The sequence below is a fragment of the Mytilus galloprovincialis genome, chromosome 8 (assembly GCF_965363235.1).
Source record: "Mytilus galloprovincialis chromosome 8, xbMytGall1.hap1.1, whole genome shotgun sequence".
Classification (NCBI taxonomy): Eukaryota; Metazoa; Mollusca; class Bivalvia; order Mytilida; family Mytilidae; genus Mytilus; species Mytilus galloprovincialis.
In genome coordinates this window covers 59,179,735-59,198,674 of record NC_134845.1, presented here as the reverse complement: position 1 = coordinate 59,198,674, position 18,940 = coordinate 59,179,735, and the positions used below count along the sequence as shown (strand labels likewise).

The 18,940-nt window shown below is 30.2% G+C and overlaps 1 protein-coding gene across 1 annotated transcript; it reads right to left on the bottom strand.

The window, feature by feature from the left end:
* Positions 1-1,362: 1,362 nt before the first annotated feature.
* On the bottom strand, positions 1,363-18,672 carry LOC143043733 (uncharacterized). The gene is made up of 5 exons (XM_076215916.1): positions 18,594-18,672; positions 8,347-8,484; positions 4,466-4,531; positions 3,224-3,334; positions 1,363-1,511 (listed from the first exon to the last, which is right to left on the bottom strand). Exons 1-5 carry the CDS (start codon positions 18,670-18,672, stop codon positions 1,363-1,365), a joined length of 543 nt encoding a protein of 180 aa, XP_076072031.1.
* Between the last annotated feature and the right edge of the window lie 268 nt (positions 18,673-18,940).

Sequence of the window (18,940 nt, the reverse complement as noted above, 5' to 3'; positions counted from 1 at the left end):
CAGACGCGCGTTTCGTCTACCCGAGACTCATCAGTGACGCTCAGATCACATATCATTCTAAGACATGTACAGCTATATTGAATCAAAATACTGCATTTGATATGTATCGATGGACTGTCAGAGTATTGTCTTCAGTTTACCATAAATACAATTGGCTATCAATGCCCTGAAGCGTACAAGCAAAATATCCTTTCGACGTTGTTAGCGATTTATACATAATTAGATCTTGATAAACATAAATATAAAACTAAGAATAATTTATGTTTATCAAGATGCGACTAAAAGAGTTTCGCAATAAAAAGAACTCACAGTCTTATATCTTTTACATAATAAATGTATGCAGATTTTCATATATCGAATTAATAATTGCGGGCGGTAATCACTGGGTTTATAGTAAAAACAAGTGTCCGTTGTTGGAGTTCATATGTTTGTCTGAACATGTTATGTGCAATTTTTTTTTATTAGGGACGATATTTATAATACAACAAGTGAGGGAACAAACAATTAAAAGTACATTAATTACCTGTGTCTTGATATTCTTAATAGATTCACTTATACACTGGGTGTAGTCCGGTTCGTCCCACATTCCACCATTGCTACAGGTTCTTAAAACAGTACCCGTGTATTCCCCAGTACATGATACAGTAACCAGTGTGTTTTCTGCTGTTCTGTTCCATTTTGTATCAAATCTATCTGTTGTTTCTTCACAACGCTGCATTGATTCTGCAATATGAGTTACATATTAAACTAGATGCAATGCACATTCTCAAAATATTTGCAATACTAATATCATCAACGTAATAAAATCATTAAGAATATGTGCAATTTCTCGGAGCTATAAATACTCTTCAACAGCAGATCCGGGTAAGTTGTCACATTAATGAAAAAACAATCAACTCGTTTGCTATAAAAAAAAATGTTTTCTTGGTATTGTATTTTTCATTAACAAATGTTAGATATCTAATATTCCAAACAGTTATTCGGTTGTCTTTATGGTGTATCTGCTAGAATTGATGAAGTATTCAAGGGCAACAGTCAGAAATTTTGAAAAGAAATAACGTGTCGTTTTGTTTTATAATAACGGAATGAAATGTCCACTTTACAACATTACATAGATTATGTAGATATACGAATATGTGGTATGAATGCCAATGAGTTAACTCTCCTTTATAGTCACAATTTGTAAAATTGTAAACCGTTATGGAACATAGTACGGCCTTGGATAACACCGAGCATCAATCTATAGAGGGTTCAGAAATAACTAGTGTAAAACCATTCAAACAGAAAAAAAAAACAACTAATGGCCCAGTTTATATAAAAATCGAGAAACAAGAATTACTTATGAAACACATCAACAAACGATTAACTGATCCATTTAATACCTGTTGGCGTAGTAAGAATTGGCACTATTTCGTCTTTTTTAGTAGATTCTGTCAAATATGTAGAACTAATTATCGTTGTTGCGGTTTCAAGTGCACTTTCTGTTGTCATTTTAGGACTTATTTTGAATTCTAAAAGAGAGAATTGAAATGGTTAAAGTCGTTTCTGAATTTTGAATATCATGAATATGTAGAGGCTAAATATAACGCAGACATTCAATGAATGCAAGCGATTAAATACATCAACCATCTAACAAAACGTTTTAGTGAACCTTTATAGCGGTATACATTGTAAACTAACATATTTTGTATAAGGCCGTGTTCACATTGACCTAGACTCGGTGTTTTGTAAGTGTAACTCACACGTAAACTAAACAAAATTACGTTCCCATTGATAAAATTCAATGTTTACATGTAGTGTAAAACATGTTTTATCCACATGCAGTCGATACTCGATGTAGGCCTTGTGTAGATTAAGTGTACACAAAACTAGGCATTTTATTTCACCGTGTATATTTAAGGAAAAAACAATTTTTGAATAAAATTGATATTTATAACAATTATTAATAAAGTTCTTTACAGAAAAAGTTGTCTAAACTTGATATATTTATTTGGGTTTTTTTAAAACTTTACGTAGCTTTATTAAGCCCTTATCAAGACTCAAAGCAGCATCATTGCCGAACACATAATTTATTTTAAAATTAAGGTATTTCCGAATCGACTTGGCTTGCACGGAAATGTTTGCCACTGGTCTTTACTCAAACAACGATTCACTCATAAATGCATTACTTAAAAAGTGTGAGGTAAATGTATTGTTCGTCTAGTACATGTATCTCGGATCCGTTAAATTACCCTTAAAACTAAAAAAAAAACATTACCCTCTCCCTTTGCCAAATACTCCTTGGAGAAGAAATACCAATTGAAACAAACAGAAAAGATAGGAATATAGTGGTCACTTATATAGCATTCCTTCTTTATTATTTTCAAACTACTGCAAATCATCAAAATGGCTTTCATAAAGAAGCAACCACTTAACTTAAAAAAGAGGGGGGGGGGTATTTTGGTTAATTTATCTGAGCCAGAAATTTTTCCGCGCAAACGTATTATTCCGTTCTTTTTTTTTATGCTGGTAATCAATTTTTTTTTCAACATTTAACACTATAATGTATGGGGAAACTCTTGATTTAGACTATTTGTGTATCATCTGTCGGATTTTTTTTTATCCAATTGGGGTTCGGAATATTTCCATCGATACCCCCTTCACACCCCCCCCCCCCCCCGCCGATTTGAAGTCAAATGGTCATTCCCTTACTGATAAAAAAGTTGTCCGAAAACTTTGCATTCGGTTCTACCTAATGAACATTTAAATGACATAGAGTTTACATGTGTGAACAAATCTTATGTACAGGTAATTAAACAAGGTGTATAGATGTGAACAAATTTAATGTGAAACCAATGTCCAGTACGTTAAATTAATTGTAAGCAAGTTTACTGTACATGGCGTTTGGTGTGAACACGGCCTAAGTTAACACATGTTAAAGTTTACACCATTATATGGACGTGCGTACTAAGGTTCAAGCTGTTGTGCTCACAATTTTACTGTAAAACAATTCTACAAAAAAAAAACATAAGTCCATCTTATATCGTTGTGAGTGCAAATAAAATCCAGTTATTATTCTGTTTATTATGATTGTTCCTAAACATTGACTTTCGGATGGGTTTTATTTTCATCAGTTAAAACTCAGCATTTTGTCATTGTATGCTTTGTATGTCTTATTGCTTATGTTACTTTTCATAACTTTAAAACATGTAATATCTTGTAACTTATCTTGTAAGTTGTTTACCTGCAGATGTAGTTCGCTTTGGCGTTGTTTCTGATAATTCCGTTGATGCTTTGAAAGATGTGGAAATGGATATCGACGTTGTTGATATCAGATTACTTTCTGTTGTCATGTCTAATTTTGAAAAAAAATATGATTAAGTTTGTTGAAGCCGTTTCAAAATTATATATATAGCCATTCGCACTTACACTTAGTAATATTTCCACTATATACCATTATATGAATAACACATAGATGAAAGAGTGATAGAGTAGATTGTTGACCCGAGAAAACATTGTCAACCGCGGCGAAGCCAAGGTTGACAATGTTTTTTGAGGGGTATCTCAGCTATGTGTTATTTTATTTATTATACTGAATGCATATCATTATTGTCTTTTACAAATATTTTTTTAAGTATTCTCCATGACGTCACGTACATTACAACGTTACGGTTATTAGAAAAAACAACAAGTGACACAAGATGTTTTATTTTTTTTTTATTTTGACAGTCCCATAATAAAATCTGAGCCAAAACATGGAACTTAAACCTTGTATTTAATCATTTGATGTAAATTCAATTCATTATCCTTTAAATCATCGATTTTTTAGTGGTCTAAACGAGATGGTAACATTAAATGTCACCCGCTCAGCCTTGTGATTTATTTAACACCCTCGTAATAGCCAATCAAAATATGGCATTTTAACGTTAAGTATAATTAAAAAATCCTAACAGTAAAGCAGTAGGAATAAAAATATTTTGTTTAGGCCCTCCAATGGCGAGAACAGTAAAACTACTCAAGCATTCAAAAACATTTTATTGTGTTGATACAAGGCCGGTAAATATCCAGAAAAATCACGCGCAATGTTTAAAAACGTGTATGAGACCACAAAAAGCTATTTTACGCATATATATATTCTTTCAAAAAAAAATAACGTACAGGCATTACTCAAAAAAGGTTTTTTACACAAATGATAATATCTCTTTATAATCGAATAGAAGTATCATCAAATCAGAAACTCTGGATGGTTTGTATAGCAATAGAAATGTGTCTCGCTGTGTTGAAGACCCACTGGTGGGCAACAGCTGTTTTCTGCTCTTTGGTCGGGTTGTTGTCTTTTTGTTTACATATTCCCTCTTTTCATTCTCAATTAAATTGTGGAAACAAATAAATTTGCTGATTAAAGAAATTCAACAATAGACTGTCCTTGGCAATACGTTTGATAGTAATTTCCCACGTAAAAGGCATTTAAAAAACCATTACATACCAACGACACACGCACTATCACATGGTTCACACAAGGCAGCATCATTTGGCAAAACATCATTGGTACCTGGCAAAATAAAAGTAAAAGACACATACCAATCATTGAAATGTCATTAAACTTGAAAGTATCAATTTAACGCGAGTAAAAGTGTGAGGTTTTAGCGTCAAGAAAATGGGAAAACTAAGGACATTACAGCCTATTTGGATTTGATTTTGGAACTTTGGTAGAAATTGTTCAAGACCTATGAATTGACATAATTTGTAGATATGGCATATACATTTTCTTCCTTCATTTTTCATCTTTACACCATTACGGAAAAACATAACAACCGACTGTAAAAAATTAGCACCTTAATATTCATATTATTTGATGAAACTTTCCCCAAAAACTATGCATCTATCAAGTATTAAATGGTCATAACATGTCAAGAGAATTTTGTGATTTTTTTAACTTATATCTTCTTTATAGATTTGACCACTCTTTTAGAAAAATTGTTCCAAATATAATGAATTTTCCCACTTTGAGTTAAAATCTTAAAAAATTTCTTTCTTTTTTTTTCAACAGTAAAATGACCCCTTGTTTTAGGGACAGTCCTTCTTAAAGGGATACCACTCATTATGAAGGGGGGCAACCTGTTTGTTGGTCTTTGTGCAAAAAAAAATAGTACAATGTGTTTTAAATGATTTAATTGATTACAAAAATAATGTATTGTGTCAATAAATTAGTGAAAAGACTACTATTCGGTATTATCTTTATGGTGATACTGCAGTATTGAGTTTTGTCAATCAGCCATGCTTTTATCCTTAAGCTGTGTAAGAACATTCTTTTCAGTTGAAAATTCACCTGCGGCAGTGCCATGTTTACGATTTTACAACTGGCCTAAGATCACAATTAATTCCCTTTGTTCGTGGTCTATGAATATAGTTCCTAACTTTTATATGGGGTATTTTTTCCTAGGTAATCGGTCTACTGTAATCTTTGAAATGTTGCATATATATTGATATAAGTAAAACAGATCAAAACATGTGGAAAAAAATATTGTTGAAAGTGAAAGTAGTGATTTGGCCAAAATGAAAGTAGGGTAGAAATTAGCGTTCGTCATTTATTCAAGATTCAAATCCTACCATTGGCATGTCAATAGGGCTCTCAAAAGAAAAGGCACTCATGGATTGTCCTGGGACAATCATATTTTATTACAATAATAATGGTCTTTAAGCAGTTAAATTTATTTCATGTTTCAAGAAGTGCAAATATTTTGATTCAACTTGACTTTAATAAAAAAATATGCATTGTAAACAAGAGGACGAATAATTGTGTTCTGAGGACAACTAGATGAAAACAACAAAGTTCAAAATCTAGCATGTTAGAATAATCTTCAGGGAAAACGTTTTTGATTGACTTTTTTTTTTTCATGAGAAACACAGAGTTTGATTTGCTGAACACGATTGTTTTACCTTGAGAACAAAATAAGGAACAGATGATTTTCAGTAAATTGTGTGTCAGAGGTTTTTTTTTAACGATACCCTTAATATCAAAATTTTTAGTAAATGCAAGGACGTATCATAAAACGACCTTGATAAGAGTGAAGAAAATAAACACAGGGCAAACGTACTATATGGTCGAAAGAACTTGGGAAGCGTATGTCTAACCCCAGAAAATTATATAAAAGAAATAGAAAACAGTAGCTATAAATATATTTGGGATGGGAAACCAGACAAGATTAAAAGAAACATGATGATTGGTCCATATGAGAAGGGGGGTCTTAAAATGGTAGACTTTAAAAGTTATTTTGTGGCTTTAAAAGCATCATGGGTAAATAGATTGGTAAATGGTAAACTTGAGACTTGGAAGCTTATATTTTTTTTTTTTTTTTTTTTTTTTATACCATTTAAATACTTAAATGTCTCAAACAATATTTTGTCAATATTTAATATGAATTTTAGTGATATCAAATCTTTAAGATATCTTAAAGATATTCCTGTGTTTTATAAAGAAGTAATAAAGTCTTGGAATTTGACTGGCGGGGGGCAAACAAAACAACCAGACACATTTTTTGATATTAGAAAGCAAGTAATATGGGGAAATAAATATATAAAATTTGATAATAAACCAATCATATTTGAGAACTGGATTAAGAGTGATTTAATTTACATAAATGATATCTTAGATGATAAAATGTCATTATCAGAAATCTACATTCTAAACAAATTAAAGTTAAAAATAAACTGGATCGCCGAGTTTCAAAAATTAAAAAAATCTATACCAGTAGAATGGATTCAAATTGTTCAAAAAGAGAGTTCTGTCAAAACTACAATTAATATTCAGAGAAATAAAATCGTATGGAAAAATAATTTTATTGAGACTACATTATTAACAAATAAAATGTTATACAACTCTTTGGTAAATACAAAACTAGAGTCGTCAATAGGGATAAACAGATGGCTTAGAATCCTACCAATACAAGAAACTCTTAATATGAATTCATTGTACAAATTTATTTTTGAATATATGACTGAAAATAAATTAAAAATATTTAGATGGAAATTATTACATTATATTGTTCCAACTAAAAAACTGTTATTGCAGTGGAAAGTAACTAAGACAGATAAATGTAATTTTTGTAAGCAAGAAGAAGATTATGCTCACTATTTTTTGAAGTGTAGATATTTGAATAAATTTTGGCAAAAAATCTATGAACTCTTTAGAAGAAGTAAAATAGATTTTGATATTAAATTGCAACATATTTGGATATAAAATCACAGATAGTAATTATTATTTTCTGAATTATATACTAACAGTATTAAGTTTTTCTATATATAAGTCATACTATGTATCCGAGCAGAGAACAAAAACTGTTGATGTCTTTAGCATTTTTGAAAATGAATTTAATAAAAGAATAGATGCATATAAATCAAGATGTCCAATATTATTGTCAATTAGAAAGAATTTTTAGCATTGATAAATCTCTGCATAAGACAACTATACAACTTTATATTATTTTTTATAACTTAATAAGTTTGATCAGCTGTTTATTTCCCTGGATAATCAGTGGAGTGTAACAGGGTAAATCAAGAGAAGCTTGGACTCTTGGTGAAACTTGTAACAAGCAAGATTAGATGAATAAATATTATTATGTTGTTAAAAAAAAAAAAAAAAAAAAAAAGAACTCAGGACGAACAGACCAAGGGCGAACATGTAAACAGGGCGACTCGACCTGATACCAAATTCACGCATGCGTACTACAAATATCTAAATTAAAATCATCCGGTTACAAGTAAACAAAGAACGTTCATGTAGATGAGATGAAATTAAATAATTTATATATATAAAAGGGAACATATTTACGATAGTGATTGTTTTTCTATCCTAATTTACAAATTAAATGATTCAGATGCTTAATCATGTGTAAAAATCGGTGTCAAGAATCGGAAGTTGTTATGAAATTGTAATGCACAGAAACGGATGCGGCATACGGAGGTTCAATGATTTTAAAGTCGGCACCATACATGTAGGTCTTAAGAAGACTTGAAGTCTTCTTCCACCAAAAACATGCAAAATATATCATATGTAGCCAAATCATGTATGACGTTAAATAAAAAGACAACAGTAGCAGGAATACATGTCACATACATGTATGATATAAAAATTGGTAAAAATCCCGACACATCTTATTTTAAAATGTGCATATCAAAACAAGATCTTTGGTAAGATTTAGTATCAAGTGTTAATCTAACTATGAATGCATTTATGGAGTCTTTTTACAATAAGGGACAAACTAAGAAACAAATACATAAACCAGAAAAAAACCTACCCTCTCCCTGCTATAATAAACGATTTAACACATGTGTCATCTAGATATCATGAAGATGTACATGTAATACCTGGTTTTCTTAGTGTACGAATTGTCGGTGATTGTGTGTATTGACAAAAGGTGCTACACATTACAGCATCATCATTTGGCTCCATACCAAGTTCTGTTATAAACACTCTCTCAGCTGGAGATACGCTAGTCTCAATGTCTATAATATTAAAAGTAAAAACGTCAAATGTTTTTTTTTCTGATTTTCCCAACTGTTTTTCTGTGTTAAGTTTTTGACATTCTTATTGTTTTATATTGCTTTTAATTAAACATACATTAGAACTATCTCCCCCCCTTCTCTCTCTCTCTCTCTCTCTCTCTCTCTCTCTCTCTCTCTCTCTCTCTCTCTCTCTCTCTTAGATGGTTTTCCTCCCTTTATTATCACAGACCGTGGTAATTCTTATTTTGCCTATACTAAGACAATGTTTCGGTATATTTCCAAACGATGTAATTGTTTGAATAGGATAATCTCTTGTTCTAACATGGCAAAATTAATGTGTTTGTCTGCATTAATAAAGCAAGATTTACTGTAATTCTAAAGCCATGAAATCATGAGGGTTTTTTTCGCTTTATTTTAAATATTTCTATTTATTGAGAACATGTTACGTTCGTAATGGGCATTTTCTTATTTTATGTTGCCTTGCAATGGCATATGGTATCATTTTAGACAAAGTAAACCATATGCGGTGTTAGCTGACAATCAAATGATGATATCCATTGAAATATGGCATTATAATAGTATAATTATATGTGTTTACAAATTCGAGATATAAACTTTATTTTGAATGTCTTTATCCCATATTCGTGTTATCGTCTAGTGGAATGTGTATCATGGTTGTTCGAGACGTATGTTTTAACATGGATACAGGAGTATGTACTTCAATAATATAAAGGAATTCACACATCTTAAAAATTACAATGTACATTTTAAATAATATTAAATTCAAAGTATTATCATACTTATAATCATACTGTTTTTTTTTCTCAAAATCTGTTTTTTTTTCTCAAAATCTATAACTAGTTCTTCAAAGGTATACAATTTTAACATGTTTAAAAAAAATGATGCACACTAATATAGATGACCGCAAATATTTCACTTACAAAATGTAATGACAATCAAATATTTTAGTAAATTTAATTTATAGAAGAAAAAAAAAGTGTGTTTCTAACATTTTTTTATTTAACCTTTACATAATCTTCGGTCACCATAACTTTATATGCTTGAGCTTCTGATAATGCCTTTTGATTAGGGTCTTTTCGTTTTGAATTTTCCTCAGAGTTCGGTACTTTTGTTATTTAACTTTTATGAAATTAAGTAAAAACATTGTCTTTCTGTCATTAATACTATATTTCTATGAATACATTCAGGAGCAAATAAATACAATCAATCCATCATGCATAAGATAATAATCACATTATTATCTTAATAGAAGTCATTTCGCAACATGCACCTGATTATATTTTTAATAAAAAAAAATATGTTCATGCTGCATGTAAGGGCATACGATACACTTTCAGGGGAGGTAAGGACGTTGCTAACGTAAAATATTATTTTCGTGACGTCAAACTGTGACATATCGGGAAAAGATCGACTGATTTTTATCATTCAAATTGATATAACTTGGTTTATGGACACCTCGTTTTAAAAATGGCATTTGGTTTTATAACGTATGAAGATTAATTGCACCAATTTTAATTAAAAAAAAGTCAATAACGCATTTTTTTTAAATTACAGCATTAATTCAATTCATGAATATTTGAATAAATCGAGTTATTTTTTAGAAAAAGTGCACAAATATGTTGGATACTTATAAAGAATACATTTTACAAATCATTTAAAATAAAAACAGCTTGTGTTCATCGTTTGAAACAAAAAAGTTATGAAATTCTTTCGAATGGAAAAATACGTCAACAAATCCGAATTTTTAACAAATATCTGAAATTTCGGCCTCATTTTACTCAAAAAGAAGCACATGAAGTTTTAAAAAAATATCTTTTTGCAAATGTTCATAAAAATTTCAATATGGGTTCAAAACTGTATTGTATGCCCTTTAACAAAATGCAATGCAAAATTTCAATAAATTTACTTTTCAATATAACATAGTATTATTTACTTACTTATGCATTTTTTTTCTTTCGATATAATTTGATTAGGCGCATATGTGTGTTTTAATGTAAGTGATATATAGAAAAGAATCTTTAAAAACTGTTTGTGAATTGTGTGAATTATAACAGGACATATGAGCTGGACAGTTGCGCTTCAAATACTATGGACAGTTGCGCTTTAGGTTTTGATTCACCTGTTTAAATTTGACCAGACATTTGCGCTTTTAACCTATAGTCGTCTACCTGTAATTTTAATGTGAAGTTATCATTACGTTAATAAATTTAACTTATATTTGTCATTAGTACGACAAATGGTCAAGAATCCCTTGATACCCACTATATAATGAAAAGTTCTAATCGACTCATCCTGCTATATACTTTTGAAGAGTTTCCTTGAACGACAGTCAGTGAATTACATTAAGAAGCGTGACAATAATGAACACCGACCTCAGTCCAGAATTTAGAAAGATAAACTTAATTATTATTTGAAATGTGGACGAAATATCAGTCAAAACTGATAACAAGAGCTTAATTTGTTCACCTTTTGGGCTTCAGTTATCAAGCTTAACTGACCTGTTATGACTTTATTTGTTTTTATGTCTTTATAGTGTATACTTTTAGCTGTATATAAACTTTAAAACATATATAATTGTGCTATGAAATGTGCTATGAAACGATTTTTAATCATAAATAATAATATGACTTTAATTCTTACACTTAATAATTACACTTCACAACTTTCTAAATCCTACTCAGTGGGACTTATCCAAAATTGATACCAGAGACACTACACTTAGATATTGTAAATCGAAAGCCAAAGAAAGAAAAAATAAAATCAATGTTTTGGAAAGTGAAATTAAAACTTTAAACGAAAGATTAGGTACACTACCTACGGACACAAATAATAATCTTTCTAATGAAATTTAAGGTAAAATTAAACACTGCAAGGACAAATTCGAAAACATTAATTGGAAACATAAAGTAAAAAGTATAGTAGTTATTTTGGGTCTAACAAGAAAGAATGTCAAAAACTTAATACAGAAAAACAGTTGGAAAAATCAGAAAAAATAATTAATGATTGGAAAAAAAGGAAAATTAGCATGATTGGTAAAATCACTATCATCAAAACACTTGTTATACCTTATATAACATATATTGTATCACTAATAAATCTGTGCAAAGAAACTATATCTAAGTTTAAGAAGATGATATATATATTTTTTAATGGAGGGTGGAAGTGAGAAAGTTAAACGCTTAGTGCTAAGAAAACAATATTTAGAAGGGGGGTTAAAAATGACAGATCTAGATTCTTACATTGAAGCAATGAAAATAAATTGGGTTAAAAGACTTACAGATGAAACTTGTGCAAACTGGAAACTTATTCCAACTTACTATTTCAGTGAGTGGGGGGGGTAAAAACCTCATATTTTAAATGAATCTGGGTTCTCATAAATCATTAGACAACATAAAAAACCTGCCAACTTTTTACTTAGAAATCTTAAAATGCTGGATTAAAAATGGCGACGGGAAGACAAAAAAACCGGAGAACATTTTAGATATAAATAATTTATGACATATTTATGTATTTTAATATAGATCAACATGTCTTCTGTCTTAAAAATCTTGTACTTGGATATAAAATTGAAGATATTGAATATAATCCACTTAATCATGTCATAACAATGATTTGTTTTTTTGATTTATAAATGTTTTTATTTATCAGAAAAGATAACTAAATTTGTGAACATGTTGTCAGTTGTAAAACATGAAATTGAAACACAAATGTTATATCATCCAGATAGTCTATTTTTGAAAAAAATCAGAGGAAAATATCAAAACTTAGATTATATTTATTTTTTATGAGAAATAGACCTTATATAAATACTACAGTATTTAAATAACAAAGAATCAACCAATTAATAATTTACAAATCAATCAAGATCAAGGGTCAATAGCTCCTTCTTTGATCTCTTCAATATACTTCATTCTTACTTACCTGAAATATTCGATTATTATAAGTTTTAAAAATTACTCATTTGATAAGTGACTTGATGACGGTAATAAATTATTCACCATTTCATGAAATAATTTATCAAGCCATGAGGTCAACCATGCTTGATCATGTTGATCCTTCTTGATCATTCTACTTTCGGTTAAACTAGTTTTATATAATCAAAACAAATGACGGGCAAAAATCCGGTTATTTGGTGTTCTTTTATTTTATTACTTTCTAAATGATTGTTTATATATATAGGATCACTTACTAATATATATGTATTGTGTGCTCGTATGAATACTTTGTAAAATGCAACTAACACAAGATATAAATATAAGATATATTTTGCTAATCAAATCCCCTGGTATAATTAGCAATTTTAAACAACACAGGGAGGAACCTTAGCGTAATTGTTGTAGCGCTAAGGGACATTGTTCACAACTAGTAGTAAAATAAAATATTTAAAGTTGAAAAAACTGACTTTAATTCTTACTTTAATTCTTGAAGGTCAAACATGCCGGTCCCAAGCACGTATAAAAAGGGAGGATAGTCATAAAAACCAAATATTGCAAAAGCGCAAATGTCCTTTGTAAATAGCGCAAAAGTCAATTTTTAAAAAGCGCAAATGTCCTATGATTTGAAGCGCAGGTGTCCAAAATAAAAAGCGCAAATGTCCTATGAAAAAGCGCAAATGTCCCGCGCCGTATAAGCTATCATGCTTCCAATTACATCGTTTATTTTATTACAGGTTTCTGTTCACCTGAAATCACATACCTGACAAAAGATGAAAATAATATAAATCTTGGGTGACTTTCGTTAATTTCATACAAAGATATAGGTAGCTGTCACCTATACCTTCAGGACCAAAGATTTGGTAATCATTTCTGAAACAGATAAACATAAGAACTATACATATATATATGCAGATGTGGTAATTAGACAACTCTCCATCTAAGTACAATGTATAAAAGTAAACCGTCAAGGTACGGCCTTCAACACGGAGCTTTTGCTAACACTGAACAGCAAGATATAAAGGGTCCCAAACATTACTAGTGTAAACTATTCAAATGGGAAAATCAACGGTCTTATATATATAAAAACGAAAACGAGAAACATTGATATAATTCACAAGCCAAAGTTATCTAATTAAGGGTTACTATACAAAATACTCATTGGTGATCAGCTGAAATGAAATTGATAACAGACTAAGAAATGGTAAAATCCTTCAATTGAAATTTTGTTGATAGTTGTCTCATTTGCAATCAATCCAGATCTTGTTATTTCAAAAAAATAAATCTAAAAGAGATTTTTTCGGGGTACATTCTTCGGGTTAGATTGGATACTTTTTCTTTTTCATATACATGTATTTGAAACATCATGTAATCCACTAAAATAAAAAAAAAAAGATTATGTCATTAACTTGTTTATTTTAAAATAATTTTATTTTGGATGTAACGTGTCTTCTGATCGGCTGACGTCGTTTTGTTATCAGCCAATAGACACAATTTCGTCATGTGACAGTGACGTCATCGACGTTTTTCATGATTTACCCCGATTTAAAAAGGAATTAGGAATTAAATAATAAGCATTGACTAAAATATTTTTTCTGCCTATTCGAAATAACATAAAACAAATGTGGTGCACACTTTGAATAACCCGAAAAATTGTGTCAAAGTATGCAGAAGAATATCTCAAAGAACATTTTGCGACATTCCCGACAAGAACCGGTAACTCTGCATGGATACGGATTTTGCCAGGTCTTATATATACGCTGCTTTCTGATCCCTAGCACTTTAGTTACCTTCATTTCTTCTTTTGTATTGTTTCAAAAGCTTTATATATATAGGAACTGCTCAATTACTCATCCGAAGTACCTGGGTTATCTTACAATTTGCGTGCTGTTGTATTGTATTTTTTGGGTGTTTGGTATGGTTTTTCATTGAGTGTTTTGTATGGAATTTCATTGAGTTTTTTTATAGTTGAATTTCGTGTCAGAAAAATTGGAAACTCGACGTTTGTGACGTCACTGATATTCCAAACAATGACGTCATTCAATAAATTACGTCACGCCCGAATGAACGTTCATTATGAACCCATTTTGAGGTGGGTGGGATTCTGATGAAGCTTGCATAAATTAAAACGGAGTTTATTTAAGAATTGAATGCTTCTTTTTGTAACTTTATTGGGGTGTAAAAGCGTTGACCGAAGAACATTTTGTATGAAGCGCGGAAACGCACGGTCAACGCTTTTATAACTCTATGAAGTTATTAAAAGAAGCAATCAATACTTATAATTACATTTTTTTAGTTAGAATCATGAAAACACGATTTACATCAAGTTTTTTTAATTTATCTATGCACTTTTTTATGGAACCTCGTGTCATCATGAATAATAAGTTTTATTGTGTAATGCAATTGCTAAAGGAATTAGGAATAACACGTGATGTGCAGTTACCCAATCAGAATAACGTATTATAATGAGACATACATATAATGCAATTATGTACAAATAAAAAAAGTTAGTAGGGGTGTGATAAAGGGTGCCACAAAAGGAAGAGGTGAGATAAAGGGTACGCATCAAAGTTGCGCGATATGGATTAAACAGCAGGCTATTTATCAAATATTCAAAACTACTGTATTAACTACTAAATGTATGATAAATGAATATAATATAAAACAATAAACCAGTGTATTTGTTTCACTTCAATATACATTGATATCATAGTTATTACGGTTAGGTTGAATTTCCTGTCATTTATTCAACATCCACGCACGAACTTGTCTTAGAAAAAAAATTCTGTACATTAACCTCAGTTTCAGGTAAAGAGATGTGATTTTTTTTGGCCATCCACAAGAACTTGAGGTCATCCGATGTTCAGTACTTCAGAACTTTTATTTTAGTTTTCAATATAAATATTTATTGTCAACTATTTATCATAGGTCAACTATTTGACATAGCGTATATCCCAAATATCTATATTATTCAAACTTTCGTGTACAATCAGTTATACATTCTGGAAATTATAAGTGAGATATTTCTTACTTGAAAACAACAAGCGTCTGTATGTTAGAGATGTTTAAACTATTGATGCAAGTCCAATCTCTAAATGTCCAACTAGAAGTATTTAAACTGATGACGGAATTCGGTAGCGTTGTAGTTGATATGTTGAGAACTTTTGATTGTTCTGAATTAGCTGATACGTCTGTGTAATTATATTCCCATAATCTGTTTGTCAGATCTGCTGGCAAAACACAGCTTGCATCTGAAAATTTATATGATGAGCATCACACACTTTGAACGATTGTAGCAGTGGTAGTTAACACAAACAAATAATGATGTACAACTGAAATAATCTTAATGACTTTGATAAATTTTAGAGTATTGGTAATAGTTATCAAAGGTACCAGTATTATAATTTAGAAAGTCAGACGCGCGTTTCGTCTACACAAGACTCATTAGTGACGCTCATATCAAAATAGTTATAAAATCAAACAAGTTCAGGAGGATCGAGGATCCAAAATTCCAAATAATGTGCCAAATATGGCTAGGTAATATATGTCCGGGATATGCAAAACCTTAGTTAATCGAAATATTCAAAGTTTTGTAAACTTGACATTTACAAAAAATGACCACACAATTAATATTCATGGCGACACAATACGATGACCATGTCTTTGAATATGCATCTCCTTGTTTCCACAAGTACATGTAGGAAAAATTTCAAATATCACGTTGAGGTCAAATATCAATTCGAATTTTTTTTAATCTAATGCGCGCATGGAAGAAACTATCGTCACGTGATGCTCGAGTATGTATTCGTGTAATCAGCATTTTTTCTTTTATTATACAACTTGCATGAAATTGACAAAATAACCTACCAACTTTTCATTTAATTTTAATTAGTTGAGCTGTCTTACAATTTCAAGAAAGAAATGTTTGGTTCATACGGTGAACCATACTTAAGACCCGTATGGAAATCCTTTTTTTGACATTGTGATTATTTTTTAATAAATAATAATTTTTCTGTGTTATATTGTTCAAGATATTCAAAGGATTTCGATGATGTTTTGCCTAAAATTGTGCCTAAGTTACATTTGAATTTCGGACAGATATTTTAACAACATGATCTAAGCTCAGCTTAGAAGGAGTTCCCCTAAACATTAAAAAATAGGTCAAAATCATTCTCTGTAATTGATTGGTGATTGCTTAAAGTTTTAAAGATACAATTGATCAGAAAAAATGGAATGACAGGGTTATTTCTTAATCATACATTCAATAAGTGCTATTTGGTGCTTTGTTCGGCCGAGAAAATACCAGTTTATGATACTGACAAATAAAATGCATACCGATATTACATGTAGTATGAGCATATAGTATGGCATGACATAATTATTTCTTAATTATTAATCATATTATAGCTATTTGGTGCTTTGATCAGCCCGTAGAATCAATTTTAGGAAATACCTTAGATTTTCAACTTTTGTTCATCGGTTTTGGAACAGTGATTTTAGTAATATATTATCGAGAATTTAATTTCAATTTTATTTAAATAAGAAACCATACACGATGCTTCAACCGTGTATCACACAACAATAGATAATTATTCAGTAAAATATGTAATAATTTCATTACAAAACATTAACCCAAATAATTAAATACCGCTTAAGCTTCTACTATTTGTGTGAAAATCTTGTATAAATTCTTTTTAGATCATATCTCACTGATCTGTCAGTTTGATAATGCAAATGTTAAAATTTAAATAGAAAATATTCAAAGTCAATGCATTAAGACTGAAATACAGCGCTAAACTATCTATCTGTACATTTAAATCACTTGTGTCCATGGTAATACTACGTGGACCCGAATGGGACTCTTGTGGTTTTGTACTCGAAATTTAATTTTGTACGGACAAAAGTGACTTTTGTTCAACAAAAATAAGTTCAGTTTAACAAAATTTGTAGCATACTACAAAATTATCATTCAGTGGACAAAAGTCACTTTTGTCATGACAAAATTCATTTTTGTTACACAGACTTGACTTTTGTTACCTAATTTTTAAAAATTGGCGACAAAAGTCAATTTTGTATGCAAATTAGTTTAGTTTGGATTTCGTGAACTAATTTGCATACAAAATCGACTTTTGTTACACAAAATTGACTTTTGTGAGACAAAAATTGACTTTTGTGAGACAAAATTGACAAAATTGAATTTTGTGAGACAAAATTGAATTTAAATTGAATTTTGTCATCACAAAATTGACTTTTGTGAGAAAAATTGACTCTTGTGAGACAAAACTGAATTTTATCTCACAAAATTGGATCTTTTCTCACACAATTGACTTTTGTATTTTAATTTCCATATCAGGTAACAAAAGTCAATTTTGTATGCAAATAAGTTCATATTTGCATACTTTTTCGACAAAATTGACTTTTGTCATGACAAAAATGAATTTTGTCTACAAAAATGAATTTTGTCATCATAAAATTGAAGTTCTCATAAAACAAGTCTGTATCACATAGTTTTGTAAGACAAACATGATTTTGTTTTGACAGAATTGAATTTTGTACAAAACCACAAGAGTCCCATTCGGTGCCCGGTAAATATAACTGTATACCAAATACCTCAAACTGTTCATAAGTCGTTTCTTTAACATGTACCCAAGAACAAACATTAACGTGTTATATATCATGGAAAAGTTTCAAAGTCAATGAACCATAAACAGGGGTGAAGTTATGTAATCAGCATGGAACTCAAACTTGTTTACAAAATATCAATGACTTAACATTAGTGATACATCTAAAACAGGTCGGTAACTCTACCATATATAAATCATCATACTTATGTCCTCGCACATGTAACTGTTTATTTACATGTGCCGCAATTTATGTTTACCTGGGTTTTTGACCAATCCATTAAATGAGTAACAATGCATGATATGGACTACTACGTGTTTACTATAAACGAAGAACACGTGTTATTACTGAAATGCAACATATTTTTTCGTGCAATGCGGGATTAACATTTTCGATAATCATTTTATGTATCCACATTTATAGTGCAAAAATTTCGTGCTTGTTATTGTCGTTTAAAACATCCTTTTTACAAAAAAAAAATCCCATATTCTTATTAAACCAATCAGACTAGTATGCGGAAAAATAAAGATTTACCTGATTTCGTTGAAGTAATCACTAAATGAACAAGAATCAGTGGTACCAAATTGAATACATCTTTGTCTATATTATCCATAATGTAAACAAAAGTCGAAACAAACATTAACGTGTTATATATCATGTAAAAGTTTCAAAGTCAATGAACCATAAACAGCTGTTTTTCAAATTGACATCTGGTTATTTCTTTGTGAAATGGATGCATGATGTGTCCCTTTTTTCGTATTCGAAAACAATCTATCAACAATAATTATAAAAAAAAAGAAATTTAGGTCAACATTTAAATAGTTTTCAAAAGAAATATGATGCATGCAAGTGTAGTATCCGGTTTAATTGAAAATAGTATC